We start from the raw sequence: 17745 nt of genomic DNA on the forward strand, positions 1-17745 counted from the left end.
ATCTCACACCACATTCTCAAGCAGTTACCAAGGAATTAAAACTATAATCACGAATAGAATATATTGTGGAAACAAGCAACATTAAAGATGGCGTTGGCACCTAGTACTTGTACTTCGAGTGATATATTAAAAAACCTGGCACCAGTCCCTTTCGTTCCAAACAATGATAACAAGTCTTCTGATTCACTTATGTTTGTTTTCTGATTATCCTCTGTTTGCTTTTTAACACATAAGTAACTTCATTTATTGGAATACCCCGCGCCCCAAGAGTCACACTAACACTTCATACTGACTCACCAGGTGGCGAACCAACATTTGAAAACTTCTGACCATACGACAACTAAGTGGGTTTTCAGTGCGAAGTAATTTTATTTCAGCATTTTCTTTGGTAAAAATCCTCAGACAAGTTATCTATAATAAGTGCGAAGTCTAAACTAGTTCCCAGTACCTCCTTCCCTAGTATAATTTCGACACGAGTTTAAACAAAATTTTTTGGAATTAATGAACTACAAACCTTTAACATTACATACCATAAACCTTGTTCAAAATATTACAACGGTAGTACGACACCCAGCAACTTATCCATATATTCCCGTTTTCGCCTCTAAAGTGAAGTGAGAACATGACTACTTTTAGCCACAGGCTGTTTGTTGTGTCAATTCTTATAATTAGATGTGAAAAAAACGGCCTTAGAACGAGTGAAAACAAGCTAAATGTGAGATCTTGATCGTCTTCCCTCAACAGTTTGTGTTCATTCGACTATCATTGTCTATAAAATAGCGAGAAGTCTAATTATTTCAACGTGAAGTGATTTTCAGCTCTGCTTCCAGTGCAATTCACAGTCATAGTGCTGATGTGCTTAAAAAGTGATTTAACTGCACAAACTTATCAATTGATCACGGGCTCAAGTCCTAGCCAGTCAAAGGCCCTAAAGGCAGCAACGTGTTTCTTCTCTTTCGAAGCCTTTGTTTGGGATGCCACGTGACATTTCTGTCATGACATCACAAGCACCAGCTGGGGAGAGGACTGCCACTTGTGTCGCCAATAACAACTTGGATTAGCCAGGACTTGATACAGAATTTTTTATTCCAGAACACGAATTTCAGAAATTTTGAACTTGAACATCCCACACTTGCCAAAGGTGGATATCCCAGCATTTGACGCGCCGCTCTCTCGTCTCAGACTGACTCCGGCTACAGGTGTATTTTGTTGATTTACCATCCAAAAGTGTTCATCACCGCACAAAGCATTCACGCCATCGAAATGATTACCTTGAAAAGATCAGGGAGACAAATCTAATGTAATATTACAGTGTTTAATCATCGGCATGCTTATTGTTATCATCAATAGCTGAACTTAACGCAGATGTTTTTCCTGTGTATATTAGCACAGTCTTACAGATCACACCACACTGATCTATTTTTGTCCCAAACAAATCGATGTAACGGTGAGACTTTGGATCCAAGGAGACGCCAAGTGTGGTGCGGACACAAGAGTCGTTAAATAATGTTACTACAAATGAAGCATTCGCCAAATGCAACCTATATCCTTAAATTCATAAATTTATCAGCGCCATAACTCTGCTGTATTCCTTTCCTTAACGAGGAAAGGAGAGAGGGCTTTAAATAGTTTCATATTTTCTTGCTGCAAGCTTTTTTTATGGAGACCCCCAAAAATTGTGTATAGACTTTTGATAACCATTAATAGCATATATACTGTTAGTAACCATATACTTTAAAATTTAACCCTATAGCATCCATAATATAATCTGTCTTCTAGTTTTGTTGAAGAGACGTGCGGGAAAAAAAAATGCGAGCTTCGCTTTTAGGCTTGCCTAAATCTATATATTATATCACATGGTGAAGTTCCATCGTCACTTTTGAACACTTTCGTAATTTAAATCTGACAATTAAAGGAAGAAACTTACTAAAGAAAATTATTTTAGGCCCATGAGGCACACTTCCTTAAGTGACGTTGCCAGTTAACTTTGAATCCCTTACAAGACTTTTTAGATACGTTTATTACCATTTGGGCCAAGATATCCTTCTTTCCAAAGTTCATCCAAATCAAGGTCGAATTCCGAAACACCGGGAGTGAATATACTAGCGGCCCTGTAGTGATGAAAGAATTAACCATGGATTGTTACTTATCCAAAAAGTTCCTTTGGCCGAAATAAAAAAGTCACTGCTTTGTTTAAATAACGATACAGCTTGATACAAGTTTTGATACACTTGTTTTCCTGTATTTGACGCCAAATACGTAAATTGAGTCCTCTATAGCGCGTTATTTTGGTCTTTCTCCAGATAATATTATGATTGCTTTTTCTCAGGGCTTTAAAACCCCGAATTGAAGCGTTCGAAATAAACGAGGTTGACAGACAGAACACCCAGTGCTTTTCCAAAACTGCTGTTCGCAAATTCATAAATGACAGAGATGTTTCCTCACACACTATAAGACACAATAATTTGGTGCTCTGACCTTTCAAGGGCTTTTGTAAGGTTTAGAATTAATGAATCCCAAAGTATCCCCACCCTCCCCTTCTCGCGAATTTCCAGATGGACCATACTCACAAAAGAAATATGAGAGATAAGTAAATATCTCACCAATCAGGAACGCTCCCAAAAATTGCAAAACATTTCTGAGTTTCCATGAAAGTCTGCTTGTATTTGATTCGTTTCCAGCTTCCATCTACAGATATCAACACGCCGTCAACTGTGGCCGAATCAGTTGCATTACTACAAGAGACTGGTGACTGACGCTCAACTTCGATAACTACTCCAGATCCACTTTCAAAAGATTTCGTCGCCGAAACATTATTTGTTGTTTGTACATCCACCTCACTATCCAAAACGTCACGCCACTCTAAACAGAAAAATAAAGAATCACCCACCATAACTAAAGTATAGACCCGATAGCTCGACTTAGTGTAATAATTAAAAATACAGTTTTTGGTAGGTTTATAGCCAGCGTTTACGTGTTGACAAGGGCGAGTCTAGGGGGGGGAGGTCAGAGGGCTCCGAAACTCTCGCCTCTCCTTCAAGCCTTGTCAGACCTTCAAATCCTTTCTAATGATTAGAGATGAGCAGTTTGCTTCGCTTTGCGCTTCAAATAGAGCTTGCCCTAGGGTTATTGGTAAGTCCTGGTAAACGACAGAAAGTCAGGTGTCCTTAAGCACTTTCCTACTCTCCATCCCTTCCCACCCACTTTTTCGAGATAAATTTAACTTTGCATTTAGTACAACAGATATATCATATTAGACATTTTGGTGTGTGGTATCGCTGAGTATTTTTACGACTTGTGCCGTATTTTGACGAGCACGGAGGGCGAGTCAAACTACAAACAATGAGTCTACTCTAATAAGATATTTATGATCCAACTGCTTTAATAATTTCAAGCGCATTTCTTTAAGAGTAGGAAAAGCGAGGCAGGTAGAGAAGCGTAGTGCGCGTAGCCGACCGGTTAAACAGGCTTAACCACTTGTACAATATCTCAGGATATTTGTACTCGACTCGCACGTTATTCGTACTTTACTTAATGCAGTTGGATAATAAGGCAGAGTATCAAGTCCATTAAACTTACGTCTCCCTGCAGAAGTGACCTTTACAAAATGAACGTCTCCAATCCTGAAAGAAGAACCAAGTTCTGGCCATTTAAGAATGTTAGGTATGTAATTTTTCTGGACTTCGTTGTACCAATTTGTAATTTGGGCATCAGTGAGAGAGTTTAACCAGATGTTTAAGTTCGAAATCCTTCCATAGAATGGGGTGTCGTTTGTAATAGTACCGTCATTGCCCTGATTTTGTCCGACGATTACTTGAGTCCACTGAACGTTTTCGTACTTAACTCCGTCGCTGGTCTTTTTTGAACCGAAATTTGCATTTACAATCGCTTCCATTTTAGGTGACTGGTCAGGTTGGATACGAACACAGAGGAAGACCATTTCATCCTTCGGAGAACTGGTAGCGAATACGTTGGAAAGGGAGGTCCTTCAAAAACAAAAACGCATGTATGTACTTATAGGTAATCTTTTTATCCCCTATAGTACTGAATATAACTGAGTTTATGTAGCTCTTTCGCGTGCGCCGATTGGCTGGTTCGGAAGTGATTAGGAAGTACTACTCACCTCCAAGTGGCCAAAGAGACAAAATAGCGCGTCAAAAATTTAACTGCCGCTCATTTTTTGGTTTGTTGACAGAAATGAGATAGTATTTTTGGTTTCTGTGTGGTATATACTAAAACAATTATTTACGTCAGTGTCAGTGAGTAGTTGTGAACTAACATTGCAACAATCTTACCAAAGGTTACATTATTTTTTCCTTCGCTTTAAACCCATACTACTTAACTTAAAAATAAACATTAAAATAAACAGGACGACTGAATGTTGATATACTTGTCTTAAAATCAGCCTTTGAAACCAAAAAATGCCAAGCTAACAGGATCGGCAGGAAAAGTCTTCTCTATTTTAACGACAGAAAAAGCGCTTATAGAAATTGATAACGACAAGGTGAATGATTCTTCTCTGATAATTGTGGATTACAAAAACTCCTTACCTGTCACTTCCAAATGAAAAAGAGATGTTGCCTTCTCCGTCGATTCTCAATTTCACAACGTTGTGGCTGCCGCCATTCTTCTCGTTCAAAATACTTATCACAGTCATCTCTTGGCTCTGTTGTAAATCTGGTGTGTGTATCCAGGCACAGACTGTAAAGTGTGAAACCCACTTGTAATTCATATCGTGTTTCACATAGCTCGTATTTTGAGTTTTTCTGAATATAAGCTCAAAGTCATAGTCATTGCCATTTTGAGGTTGTCCATTGCCTCTATCAAGACTTGCAACAGTTGCTACGAAATAGAAAACAAGTACAACTGTTACATTAAAATTGGGAAGTTTATGACCACACTCTTTGCTACTTCGCTTTTTTCAGCCATCGTTTTTTAAGATTTAATTGAGCTGAGATTTAACGATATTTCAGTAAAATAAATCGTAAATTGGTCTCTTCGTATTCCTTAGTAGGTTTTGTTTCTTCCCCTCCTCCGCTGCCCCCTCACCACATATTGCGTGCACGTTATTTATTTGGTCCATTTGGCCCCAGACCTCGCTCTCATAAGGAAACAACTGCACTGCAAACTAATATTGATAAGAGGTTTGTGTTAGACATTAAATGTTTTAAAACTGCACATTATTGACATTTTATTGGCTTTTCTTATTTTGTTAGGGAATAAGCGGCCTTTGGCCATTGTAATGGCATCATAAGGAATGACAGGTTGAGTTCGTGGGATATCTTGGCAATGGAAAAAGTGAAGAGAAAAAAATTAAGTTTACTATACTCACGGGATGCGTCCGTACTCTGTGCGACGGTTGTTGATTCTGAACAGTTTTTGCCGGTGAATGCATCCGTACAGTTGCATTTGTAGGTTTTTGTACTGGGTACTTCTATACACGTTCCACCGTTTTTACAAGGATTAGCATCACAATCTAATGAATTAAAAAAAAGTGTACTGAAAGTGATAAAAACTTCTACAGGTCATGCACGTTATTTGTTTGGTCCATTGGGCCCCAGACCTCCAGGAAACAACTGCGCCGCAAGCTAATATTGACAAGAGGTTTGTGTTGGAAATTGGAGACTTTAAAAACTGCACATTATTGACATTTTATTGGCTTTTCTTAATTTGGTAGGGAATACGCGGCATTTGATCATGGTAATGGCATCATAAGGAATGACAGGTTGAGTTCTTGGGATATCTTTGGAATGGAAAAAGTGAAGAGAAAATATGAAAATATGGTGTAGCAACATTTTGCTCCTTTATAACATCTTACAACGCGATCCAACATTATTGCAAGATGTTGAAATGTTGCGTGCATTTGGCCGCGCCTTTAAGAGCAGGTTTTATACTTACATGTCACAGTCTGCGAACATCTCATGCCACAGGAGTTTTCAGCTCACTGACATTTGAAAGTAATATTACTGGCTATCGTTATAAATGCTCCTTGTGAATTGGCGTATTTGTTGCTAAATCGTATCACGAATTACTATTAAGCATCATGGAATTTGATAAATTGATAAATTAATGTGATTCATTGTACATTTTTGTGTGTTCGTTTGTTTTCTGATCGCAATTTTCGCCATTGTTTTCTTATCGTCATCGTCCTCGTTATCAACATCATCATCTGAATTGTCACTGTGACGTCACAAACCAAACAATAAGAGTTATGGAGCATTATGGAATAAAAGAAAGGCATCGTTACAATCAAGAGAAAGCAAAGGCTCGCTGGTGGTCCATTAATTTTCTCTTAGACTTGAATGTATAAAATATAAAATATGAAGTAAAAACAGTGGAGAGTAATACAAGGGCAAAAGAACCTAAAACTCACCTTTCACTGTGTCACTACAATCAACCAACTCTGCCTGTCCCGTGAAACTGCTATCCAACCAGTGCTTGTTGCTGATGTTGTATTTTCCTTCACTCGCCTCTATTTCCTGGCAAGATATCGCTGGTAATTCAGGTACGGAACCCAAGGGAACTGAAAGATTAAGGGGTATCTTTGAGAAGAAATTTCGTTGCTGTGGTTTGCTCAGCGTCGAGTTTTTGGCATAGAAAAGTCCGACCTCTTTTTCAGCGTCTTTTTTACCAATCTACGATACAGCGGTACTGATCGGGGAAAGATCAAGGCACCCAATGATTTTCAACCAGCAGCTTAATTAAGCTGATCACATACCTCTGCCGACAAAACGTCGCATATAAAACCGTGTAGCGTCAGCGCGGAAATTTAGGGGCCTCGCCTCCTTGGTGCGGTTATTCAATTCGCAGACTTTCTCCCCTATGACGTAGTTAAAACTTTGACATTTGATTTCTCTTTCGCAACGGATATCACATTGACGTGGGGCTGTTACGGATATTACTTTGAAGACGAAACCATCGAGAGCCATACCAGGAATACTGACTTCTGTCTTGCATTGAGCACCAGCCGTCACAAAGGGGGTGAAAGAAGCCAAAATATGTAAAAGAAGATATGTCCACAGCATGTTATCTGTGTGCTTAAATTGAATATTTCTCCGTTAAACTCGTAGCAGGGATAAATCAGTCTGACAAGCATAAGCGAAAGCTTGCGCACGCGCCAGAAAAAGTCGCGCACAAATATGTGAAAGGTCACGCACACAAGCTCGAAAAGTCACTTATTAGAGAGCGAAGAGTCACGCAAACAAGAGCACAAAGTCGCCCACACAAGAGTGAAAAGTCATGCACGCGTGCGCCAGAAAAAGTCGTGCTCAAATATGTGAAAGATCACGTACACAAGCTCAAAAAGTCACACGCACAAAAGCGAAGATTAACGCTCATAACTGCTAAGAAACACACACACAACAGCGAATGGTAGCACGCATACGAGAGAAAGAGGCAGCTGCTCTCGTCAGTCTTACACACGTTCTTGTTTGTTGTTGACGACATGACTGTATGAAGAGTTGCTCAATATCAATTAAGCTAAATTAAAACACTGTGCGTCATTAAAAACACAGTTTCGTCATATGAGGAAATTGATGGCTATTGTAAAGGTTTAGCTGTCACTATTATATTTTTCAAGTTAATGCAGTCGTCAAAAACATTAATAAATTATACATAAAGAAAGACGCTATCAACCACTATTTAATTTTTTTCAAATCGAGAACAGGACTCCACAAATATTTCAAAGGTCCCTCCACTCAGAGAAGCAAATATCAATCAAGAAGTGATTATGCCTTTTACATTTGAATACCTTTAGCATCAACCCAAACAAAGAACGAACTCTTTGTCACCCATAGATTAGAAAAGTATTGGTCACTATTGTCAGATATATCTTTCCTCTCTTTCTCGGTAAAAGGAGAGGGAATCTTGTTATAGTTTTTTTGTGGTTAGCTTGAGGTGTTTGGATTAATTTTTATTTTCAGTTTATTTTAGCAACAAACACATGAAGGGAATCTAAAAGATTTCTAGTCGAACGATACCGGAATCAATCCTGTCTTTTTGGAGTGTTTCTTGGTCTTTTATGACGAGATCTAGCCAAAACAATCGAGGAGAACAGGCTTGAATAGCAAGTTGAAACCCCTCTAGTCTATGTCACCTTTTAATGAAGTAAAAATAAGTCTGGCCAAAAACAAGTGATTCACCCTTTGTATAAAGGACGACGCTCATGCACATTCTAAAAATCCTGCTAAACTAAGGGAGATTCATCTTAGGTTTAGATCATCAAGTACAACAGAATTATGAGACTTATCGTTAATCCGAAGCTATTTGAGCTGAATTTTTCTGCCAACATTTTCCACGCCTTCTAAGAAGACAGATAAGTGATTTCAGTTCTTCATAGCGTTTTTAGCCAACTCGAAGCGTAGCTAAAGTGCAGCCGTTTCATACTTGGTTGACAAAGGGCAGTTCTAGTTATCAGGCAAACAGAACAAAAATCCCATTTTTTTCCTCCTTTCTAAATTTCGGCCCAATCGGTTTTAATTAAAAAAAAAACTAGAATACTACTCGCATTCTCATTGAAAAGCCAGAAATTTTTGCATCTACATACCTTTAACCTCTCGCCGGCATAAACGCCAGTTCAGAAATCGTTAGCAATAGACCTCGGGTTTATTTCAACGGCAACCCCCTGAAAGGTGTCGAGTCTTTCTCAGTGTAGACACTGTATGTAGGTAAACTGTCTCTGCAGGTTCTATTTGTTAGGTAATTTCCTTTACTTCCAATGAGGCAAGTAACCTCCTAAATTATTTACAATGTTGATACTTGCAGAAAGTACTCGAAACCCGAGACTATCTATTACTAAGCTAAAGCTATCAGAGAGTAATTTTGTTTTCTAACGACCTCAGAGCTTCACTTCGTTTTCTTGGTGAAGAAGACATCTACTTCACCAGACATCATAAATTTGTTTGGAAACTTTCGTGAATTGTTTCATTTTTCATTTGAAGACGAGGAGTGCCTAATTAAATCAAACGTTGCTGTAGTGACCAAAATAAGCTTTCTTTTCCAGTTTATTCTTATGTTTGTCCTCTGCAGTTACCCTTTGCAACAACGCCACCCTCTGCTGGCTAGATTTCCAAAACGAAAGCAATAGCCCACTTAATTGTAGTTGATAACATATAACCTACATATATCTGCAACTGGACGAATTGGTCTGATGTTTTAATCGAAATAGAAATATGTATTTTATTGATCTCGAACAGGTGTTCTTCCATTGCATAACAAGTATGAGCTCATAAAATACCTTGCTACAGGAGCACCTGCACTGGTGAAGCGGGGAATCTTATTCGATCATCTTCCTTTGCACCCTAGGAGTTCAGAGGTTTCAATTAAAACAATTTTATTCGCTTTGTAATGTTTGTTTTCCTTCATCATGTATTATATCTATTGGCGAGGAAAACTTTCCTATTGCAAAGCTGGTTCGAACTTGCATTTTCAATGTGCAAAAATTGAGGTCGACAAACATCGGTTTAAGCAGCTTCTATGAAAAAAACTTTCGATCCTGCTTAACAAAACAGCTTTAAAACATATTTAAGCCTTGGTGTGAATGGGGTATTGGTCTCGGTTCAATTGAATAAGCGGATAAGCGAATAAGCGAGCGAAACAACTCCCCGAAAGCGGTTCAACGCACTTAATTTCCAACGGATTCTAGCTCAGTGGAGAATTTTTCATTCCAGTGTCGAGACTAATCTGGAACGGTATTTTTCTATTTTGATTTGCTGTGTGACTGGTCTGACAAAATCTCACGCCAAATTCTTGAGCAGTTACCAAGGAATTAAACCGATAATCACGAATAGAATATGTTGTGCAAACAAGAAGCATTCAAGACGGCGCCAGTCTCTTTCGCTGTACTTATGTTTGTTTTGTGATTTATCTTTTGTTCGGTTTTTAAAGCACAAGGAAATTCATTCAATGGAATATCCTTCGCCCTAAGAGCCATACCAACAGTTCATACTGACTCACCATGTGGTGTACCAACATTTGAAACGTGTCTCTTCTGACCATACGACAACGAGGTGGGATTTCATTGCGAAGTAATTTTATTTGAGCATTTTCTTTGGTAAAACTCCACAAAGAACTTACCTAAAATTAGTGCGAAGGCTAAACTAGTTCCCAGTAACTCCTTCCTTGGTAGAATTTCAATTTACGAGTTTAAATAAAATTAACTAAAAATTTTTAAAACTGCATACTATAAACCTTGTTTAAAATATTACAGAACACCGAGCATCGTATTCATTAATTCCCCTTTTCGCCTCTAAAGTAAAGTTGACCCATGACTACTTTTAGCCACAGGCTGTTTGTTGTGTCAATTCTTATAATTAGATATGAAAAAAACGGCCTTAGAACGAGTGAAAACAAGCTAAATGTAAGATCTTGATCGTCTTCCCTCAACAGTTTGTGTTCATTCGACTATCATTGTCTATAAAATAGCGAGAAGTCTAATTATTTCAATGTGAAGTCATTTTCAGCTCTGCTTCCAGTGCAATTTACAGTCATGGTGCTGATGTGCTTAAAAGGTGATTTAAATTCACAAACTTATCAATTGATCACGGGCTCAAGTCCTAGCCAGTCAAAGGCCCTAAAGGCAGCAACGTGTTTCTTCTCTTTCGAAGCCTTTGTTTGGGATGCCACGTGACATTTCTGTCATGACATCACAAGCACCAGCTGGGGAGAGGACTGCTACTTGTGTCGCCAATAACAACTTGGATTAGCCAGGACTTGATACAGAATTTTTATTCCAGAACACGAATATCAGAAATTTTGAACTTGAACATCCCACACTTGCCAAAGGTGGATATCCCAGCATCTGACGCGCCGCTCTCTCGTCTTAGACTGACTCCGGCTACAGGTGTATTTTGTTGATTTACCATCCAAAAGTGTTCATCACCGCACAAAGCATTCACACCATCGAAATGATTACCTTGAAAAGAACAGGGAGACAAATCTAATGTAGTATTACAATATTTAATCATCAGCATGCTTATTGTTATAATCAATATCTGAACTCAACACAGATGTTTTTCCTGCGTATATTAGTACAGTCTTACAGATCACACCACAATGATCTATTTTTGTCCCAAACATATTGATGCAATGGTGAGACTTTGGAGCAAAGGTAACGTCGAGTGAGGTGCGGACACAAGAGTCGTCAAATAATATAACTACAAGTGAAGCATTCGCCAAATGCAAACTACACTTAAGTTTATAAATTTATCAGTGCTATAACTCTGCTGTATTCCTTTCCTTAACGAGGGGAAGAGGGAGGGCTTTAAATAGTTTCATATTGCATATCACTCGGTGAAGTTCCATCGTCACTTTTGAACAGTTTCATAATTTAAGTCTGACAATTGAAGGAAAAAACTTACTATAGCTAATTATTTAAGGCCTGTAAGGCACACCTCCTTAAGTGACGTTACCAGTTAACTTTAAATCCCTTACAAGGTTTATTAGATGCGTTTATTACCATTTGGGCCAAGATATTCTTCTTTCCAAAGTTCATCCAAATCAAGGTCGAATTCCAAAACACCGGGATTGAATATACCAGAGGCCCTGTAGTGATGAAAGAATTAACCAAAGATTGTTATTTGTCAAATTACTTCTTTTGGCGGAAATAAAAAAGTCACTGTTTTTGTTAAGTAACGATACAGCCTGATATGCCCTTGTTTTCCTGCATTTGACGCCAAAAACGTAAATTGAGTCCTCTATGGCACGTTATTTTTGCTTTTCTCCAGATAATGTTGTAATTGCTTTTTCTCAGGGCTTTAAAACCCGTGAACTGAAGCCGTTCCAAATAAACGAGGTTGACAGCCAGAAAACCCAGTAATTTTTTTTAAAACTGCAAGTTCATGAAATACACAGATGTTTCCTCACTCAATATAAGAAAAAATAGTTCGAGGAGGGGTTGGGGAATGGAAAAATTAATTCGCGAAACAATTGTATGCACAGCGAGTTCCTAACATAGAAAGAAAGTTGGCGCACTGACCTTTCAAAGTCTTCCCCAAGGTTAAGAATTAATGAATCCCAAAGTATCCTCACCCTCCCCTTTCCGCGACTTTCCAAATGGACCATACTTACAAGAGAAATATGAGAGATGAAGAAAATATCTCACCAATCAGGAACGCTCCCAAAAACTGCAAAACATTTCTGAGTTTCCATGAACGTCTGCTTGTACTTGATTCGTTTCCAGCTTCCAGATACAGATATCAACACGCCGTCAACTGTGGCCGAATCGGTTGTATTACTACAAAAGACTAGTGGTGACTGACGCTCAACTTCGATAACAACTCCAGATCCACTTTCAACAGTTTTATTTGCAACAACATTAACAGTATTATTTACAACCACCTCACCATCCAAAACGTTACGCCATTCTAAATAGAAAAATATAAATACACCTACTGTAATTGAGGTATACACCCGATAGCTCTACATAGTTTAATAATTAAAAACAGTTTTTGGGAGGCTTATAGCCATCATTTAAGTGTTGACAAGGGGAAATCTGGGGGAGGGCGAAGGTCAGGGGGTTCCGAAACCCTCCCCTCTCCTTCAAGCCTTGTCAGACCTCCAAATCTTTTCTAATAGTTAGCGATGGGCAATTTCCTCTGCTTTGTGCTTCAAATATAGCTTGCCCTATGGTTATTGGTAAACGACAGAAGGTCGGGTATCCTTGAGCACTTTCCAACCCTCCATCCCTTCCCACCAACTTTTCTAGATAAATTTAACTTTGCATTAAGCACAATAAATATATCATGTTAGACATTTTGGTGTGTAGTATCACTGAGTATTTTTACGAGTTGTGCCGTATTTTGACGAGCTCGGAGGGTGAGTCAAACTACAAACAATGAGTCTACACTAGTAAGATATTTATGATCCAACTGCTTAATTAATCTCAAGCGCATTTCTTTAAGAGTAGGAAAAGCGAGGCAGATAGAGAAGCGTAGTGCGCGCAGTCGACCGATTTAAGAGGTTTTTTTCTGTATAAAATAACCAACTGTGCAATATCGCAGGATATTTGTACTCGATTCACGCGTTATTCGTACTCTGCTTAGTGCATTTGGATAATAAGGCAGAGTATCAAGTCCATTAAACTTACTTCTTTCAGCAGAAGTGACCTTTACAAAATGAACGTCTCCAAATCTCTCGGAAGAACCAAGTTGTGGCCATTTAAGGATGTGAGGTGTGGTATATTTCTGACCTTTGTACCAATGTGTAATATGGGCATCAGCGAGATTAAACCAGATGTTTAAGTTCGAAATCCTTCCATAGAATGGGGTGTCGTTTGTAATAGTTCCGTCACTGTCTTGATTTTGTCCGATGATTACTTGAGTCCACTGAACGCTTTCGTACTTAACTAGTTCGCTAGTTTTTTTTTAATCGAAATCTGCATTTACGATCGCTTCCATTTTAGGTGACTGTTCAGGTTGGATGCGAACACAGAGGAAGACCATTTCATCCTTCGGAGAACTGGTAGCGAATACGTTGGAAAGGGAGGTCCTTCAAAAAAAAAAACGCAAGTATCTACTAAAAGGTAATCTCTTTATCCCCCACAGTATTGATTATATAACTGAACTTATGTAGCTCTATTTATTTTGGTATATACCACACAGGCAGACAGCAAGTATTATTCACTTCAAAGTTGCTAAAGAGGCAAAATCGCGCGTCAGTAATTTCATTTCCTACCAGTTTTTGGTTTATTGACAGTCATAAACTAACATTTTTTTCCTTCGTTTTAAACGCGCACTAATTAACTTAAACGTAAACATTTTTAAATTTTAATTTTAATTTTTTCATTTTGTTACGAAAGGACGATTGAGTGTTGATATACTTGTCTTAAAACCGGCTTTTGAAACAAAAAATGACAAGCTAACAGGATCGTCAGGAAAAGTCTGTTCTAATTTGGCAACAAAAAAAAACGCGCCTAGATAAATTGATAACGACAAGGTAAATGATTCCTCTCTGATAATTGTGGCTCACAAAAACTCCTTACCTGCCACTTCCAAATGAAAAAAAAATGTTGCCTTGTCCGTCGATTCTCAATCTCACAACGTTTTGGCTGCCGCCATTCTTCTCGTTCAAAATACTTATCACAGTCATCTCTTGGCTCTGTTGTAAATCTGGTGCGTGTATCCAGGCACAGACTGTAAAGTGTGAAACCCAGTTGTCATTCGCATTCATATCGTGTTTCACATAGCTCGTATGTTGAGTTTTTCTGAAGATAAGCTCAAAGTCATAGTCATCTGGATTTTCAGGTTCTCCATTGCCTCTATCAAGACTTGCAACAGTTGCTAAGAAATGGAAAACAAGTACAACTGTTACATTAAAATTGGGAAGTTTCTGGCCACACTCTTTGCGACATCGCTTGTTTTCAGCAATCGTTTTTAAAGATTTAATTTTTTTTAAGATTTAAGATTCCTGTAAACATTTTTTGCGATTTTTTTTCGAGCTTTTGAGTGCATTTGATATTTTTTGGCGAGTAATAAACAAACGGAATGGCGACCTTTGTTGCCAAGAATAGTGGTGGAGTGAAAAAGAAGCCAATGATAATCTTAAAAGAGTTTGTTTTTTTTTCGTTACAGTTTCAACAAGCGGCGCCAGCGACTGGCAGGCGTGCGAGGTTTCATATTGAAATAAGAGAACAACCTTCGTTTTTCATAAAATTGTAATTTACAATCCTTGAACTTGAAAACAATCCGAAGATTCACTAAAAATATCACTTACTCCGAAGCGCTCGGAGTTTACAGGTCTTCAAAAGCTATTTCTGTTATGGCGTAAGATTGGGGACAAAATCGACCATTGCATTTCGTATCGTGTGTTTTTTCTGTGTGAAGCAACGAAAGGTGCCGGCGACTGACGAGATTACAGGTTAACACGAAAATCAAATAACACCTAAACAAATAATTTTGGCTACCGATTTTCAGTGAATTTTTAAAGAACACTTTTCTTTTATGTTTCAAGACAATTTGAAGATTCAAAATAAATATTACGTGCTAAAATGCGAAAGTTATAGACCACAAAATTGATAAATAGGCCTGAAATGAAATTGTATCTTGTTCTTGATTATACGTTGCCTAGCACGTGATTAAAATCTACCCAGGCGGAGATCCAAAATGACAGTGGAAGTCTCGGCTTAGTTATTACTGGGATACCTGTGGTAGCCCAGTCATAAAATGCCTTTGTTTTTTTGTCGTCTTTTTTACTGGGATACCTGTGGTAGCCCAGTCATAAAATGCCTTTTTTTTTTGTCTTTTTACTGGGATACCTGTGGTAGCCCAGTCATAAAATGCCTTTGTTTTTTTGTCTTTTTTTTTTTTTTCCTCCGCCACAAAATGGAAAAATTGCGCAATAGTACCCAGAGTTCATTGGGCCCTCAACACCATGACAACTAACTGTGATCCAATGAGGGTGAAGATGTTCACATGCTGATCACGTGTTTCTTGATGATGATTGACGTTGTCATGCATGGACAGGTCCGAGTCACATGACGAGCACGAGATTTTCTTTTGTCGGTCGTTTGGTATTTCAACGTGTTTGGATTACGATCACCTGAAGCGTTATAGCGCAAACGCTCGAAATACTTACAGACGCATACACAAGTCGTATTGTTCGCGGCCAGTCCACACTAAAAGATGTTATTGAGCGGTAATTTTGGACCGGATTGAGTCGCGAACTGTGTATCCGTTGTAGTTTCTGGTGATTTCTGCCGTTTTAAGCTTGCTTTACCATCACTGTTATTCACATCATCTACTTTTATTACGTTGGTAAAATCTGTACAGACATCATACAAACCAACTCGCGCACAAAATAAGAAGAGTATATTGAAGGCTTGAAATCATATTACGATCGATTTTCATCAAGAAATGGGCCAGGAATTTTCCACAATAGTGCAAATAATCGTGAAGGCTGATCGAGGAAAAGCGATTGCGTGACGCTCGGTAAGCTGTAAGATGACATGTTATTATTTACCAGACGTAAAAACTCTTCAGATTCTCAGTCTGCATTTTGTACCCACTCTGCAGTCTCCATTCTATATTTTGTATCCGGTCTGCTGTCTGCATTTTGTACTAACAGGTATCTGTGGCACCAATACAGTTTACTTTTGGTTACATTTATTCGCACAACACATAATCTACCACAAAATACCTGTGTGTGAGGTAATTCGACATTTTCGTTCTTTTCCACGTTAATACTCTTCTTTCCTTTTGTAAGAATGTAGACCACAAGTAATCCACCCACCCTACAAAAAATAACTCTTGCATGCATAGCATGCCTATGTTTTAAAATAGGTGTATGCCCTTAGCCAGACTTGAGCTCACTATTTCAGTATACTAATCCGACACCCGTAGTATCACTACACTTGATTCCAAGGATCCAGTACCATCCAGGTATCCCAGTTATCCTGCTCACAGGGTCTAGTTTTTTTTTTTTTTTTCCTCCGCCACAAAATGGAAAAATAGGTCCGCAATGCGTACTTGTGTGGGATTTTATTGACAAAGTGTTTGGAAGGGGTTTTTGAGCGGAGGCAAACCCGTCGCTCACTGTGAGTCAACTGTACTACAGGGGTGATATTAGGCCTGGAATCAACAGTCTGAATAGTAATTTTTGTGTGGGAATTATTTGAACAAATACAGATTCACAGGAGGGATCTGGGGTATTAACTTTTCCTTTTATCAAGCAATATGCCTTTCCTTCCCTCCCTGGAAGCTTTTTGGCGTGTTTTTGAACGTTTGGTAATCGTCTTCAACAAATAAATTACCTCTTGGTGGCTTAGGCTATTGATTTGTTTATACGGCAATACTGGAAATACTTGGAGCAGTAAATATTTTCGTAACAGTCATTGAAAAAAATTTCTGCTACTACTTTTTAACTCGTGGATACACGATAGCGTAGAAACGAGTTCTTGTGGGCGCTCTGTGATATGCAAATTAGCGTGGACTCTTCGTAGTCGTAATTAGTCGGCTTCGAACTCGAGATCTATCCTTCCGAAGAAGTAAGTCCAAAGTCGTGGCGCTATTATGATTGCACTGATCGTTGCGATATTTATTGTCTTTACACGCCTGTTTCGACATTTACTATATTGAAATGGACTTCAAATGTTTCAGATTAGTGCTATGATCAACTTAAAAACCAAATTTGAAGCGTCTTCGAATCGTCCATGCGCTGAACATAACGAGGACCAGCGAGAATCACGAAGAGTTTGTGAGTGACAGCAAGCTGTTGACACAGAAATTCCCACGGAAACATGTACACATGACATAAGAAAAATGGTAATTTGCAGCATTATTTCTTTCTACGCCAATTTGGGTCTTTCCGTTGTAATCGTTTCGTTTTGTTATTCTTCTATGCAAGCGTGACTGTTTTGATGGTAAGAATGAAAGATGATCACTTTCCACAAGTCGTTGCCGAGCACGTGACTATAATCTGGCCGGTGTTGTTTTGATCACTTGACAATCTTTTTCGCTGAAAATACAGGACGACTTCCTATTTCAAGGAGTGTTTTTCCAATTAATTTCTATCGCATCGGTGTAAAAAAGTACAGGTATATGGGTGTTCTGAAAAACAAAAGGGAAATTCAAAACTACGAGAAATTGCGAGTAATCGGCCTCTTGTACTACACGCGGGTTTTTTTGGTGTAACATGCGTGTGTTTCCCGTAAGTTACAAGCACTTTACGCACGTGGGAATGCTGCAATCACGAATTTTATATTACGTGAAAGTCACGCATGTGGTTGTTTGCTCACTTCACTAATATGTTTGT

At 38.6% G+C, this 17745-nt stretch overlaps 3 protein-coding genes across 3 annotated transcripts; all 3 read right to left on the reverse strand.

The window, feature by feature from the left end:
* Window positions 1–308: 308 nt before the first annotated feature.
* On the reverse strand, window positions 309–14166 carry LOC149036876 (uncharacterized). Its single transcript, XM_089188637.1, has 4 exons — window positions 14010–14166; window positions 12101–12362; window positions 11456–11541; window positions 309–1271 (listed from the first exon to the last, which is right to left on the reverse strand). The coding sequence occupies exons 1-4, from the start codon at window positions 14164–14166 to the stop codon at window positions 1084–1086; spliced, it is 693 nt and encodes a 230-aa protein (XP_089044763.1). The 3' UTR covers window positions 309–1083.
* On the reverse strand, window positions 1316–3239 carry LOC149036877 (uncharacterized). The gene is made up of 3 exons (XM_089189931.1): window positions 2604–3239; window positions 2026–2111; window positions 1316–1512 (listed from the first exon to the last, which is right to left on the reverse strand). Exons 1-3 carry the CDS (start codon window positions 2891–2893, stop codon window positions 1316–1318), a joined length of 573 nt encoding a protein of 190 aa, XP_089046057.1. The 5' UTR covers window positions 2894–3239.
* Window positions 3470–7025, reverse strand: LOC149036878 (uncharacterized). The gene is made up of 5 exons (XM_089189932.1): window positions 6719–7025; window positions 6374–6523; window positions 5333–5476; window positions 4551–4842; window positions 3470–3986 (listed from the first exon to the last, which is right to left on the reverse strand). Exons 1-5 carry the CDS (start codon window positions 7023–7025, stop codon window positions 3470–3472), a joined length of 1410 nt encoding a protein of 469 aa, XP_089046058.1.
* Window positions 14167–17745: the final 3579 nt, after the last annotated feature.

This window comes from Pocillopora damicornis, chromosome 12 (genome assembly GCF_964200805.1).
Source record: "Pocillopora damicornis chromosome 12, jaPocDami1.2, whole genome shotgun sequence".
Lineage (NCBI taxonomy): Eukaryota > Metazoa > Cnidaria > Anthozoa > Scleractinia > Pocilloporidae > Pocillopora > Pocillopora damicornis.

What these genes read in the sequence shown, in the direction of transcription:
- LOC149036877 (XM_089189931.1), bottom strand. Translation starts at nt 2,893, where the DNA reads ATGGTGGGTGATTCTTTATTTTTCTGTTTAGAGTGGCGTGACGTTTTG. An exon ending in TTTGGGAGCGTTCCTGATTG is followed by an intron (nt 2,112 to 2,603) that starts GTGAGATATTTA and finishes TCATCACTACAG; the next exon opens with GGCCGCTAGTATATTCACTC. An exon ending in AGGATATCTTGGCCCAAATG is followed by an intron (nt 1,513 to 2,025) that starts GTAATAAACGTA and finishes CTTCATTTGTAG; the next exon opens with TAACATTATTTAACGACTCT.
- LOC149036878 (XM_089189932.1), bottom strand. Translation starts at nt 7,025, where the DNA reads ATGCTGTGGACATATCTTCTTTTACATATTTTGGCTTCTTTCACCCCC. An exon ending in GCGACGTTTTGTCGGCAGAG is followed by an intron (nt 6,524 to 6,718) that starts GTATGTGATCAG and finishes TTAATCTTTCAG; the next exon opens with TTCCCTTGGGTTCCGTACCT. An exon ending in TTGTAGTGACACAGTGAAAG is followed by an intron (nt 5,477 to 6,373) that starts GTGAGTTTTAGG and finishes TTAATTCATTAG; the next exon opens with ATTGTGATGCTAATCCTTGT.
- LOC149036876 (XM_089188637.1), bottom strand. Translation starts at nt 14,166, where the DNA reads ATGAATGCGAATGACAACTGGGTTTCACACTTTACAGTCTGTGCCTGG. An exon ending in ATTGAGAATCGACGGACAAG is followed by an intron (nt 12,363 to 14,009) that starts GCAACATTTTTT and finishes TTTTCTATTTAG; the next exon opens with AATGGCGTAACGTTTTGGAT. An exon ending in TTTGGGAGCGTTCCTGATTG is followed by an intron (nt 11,542 to 12,100) that starts GTGAGATATTTT and finishes TCATCACTACAG; the next exon opens with GGCCTCTGGTATATTCAATC.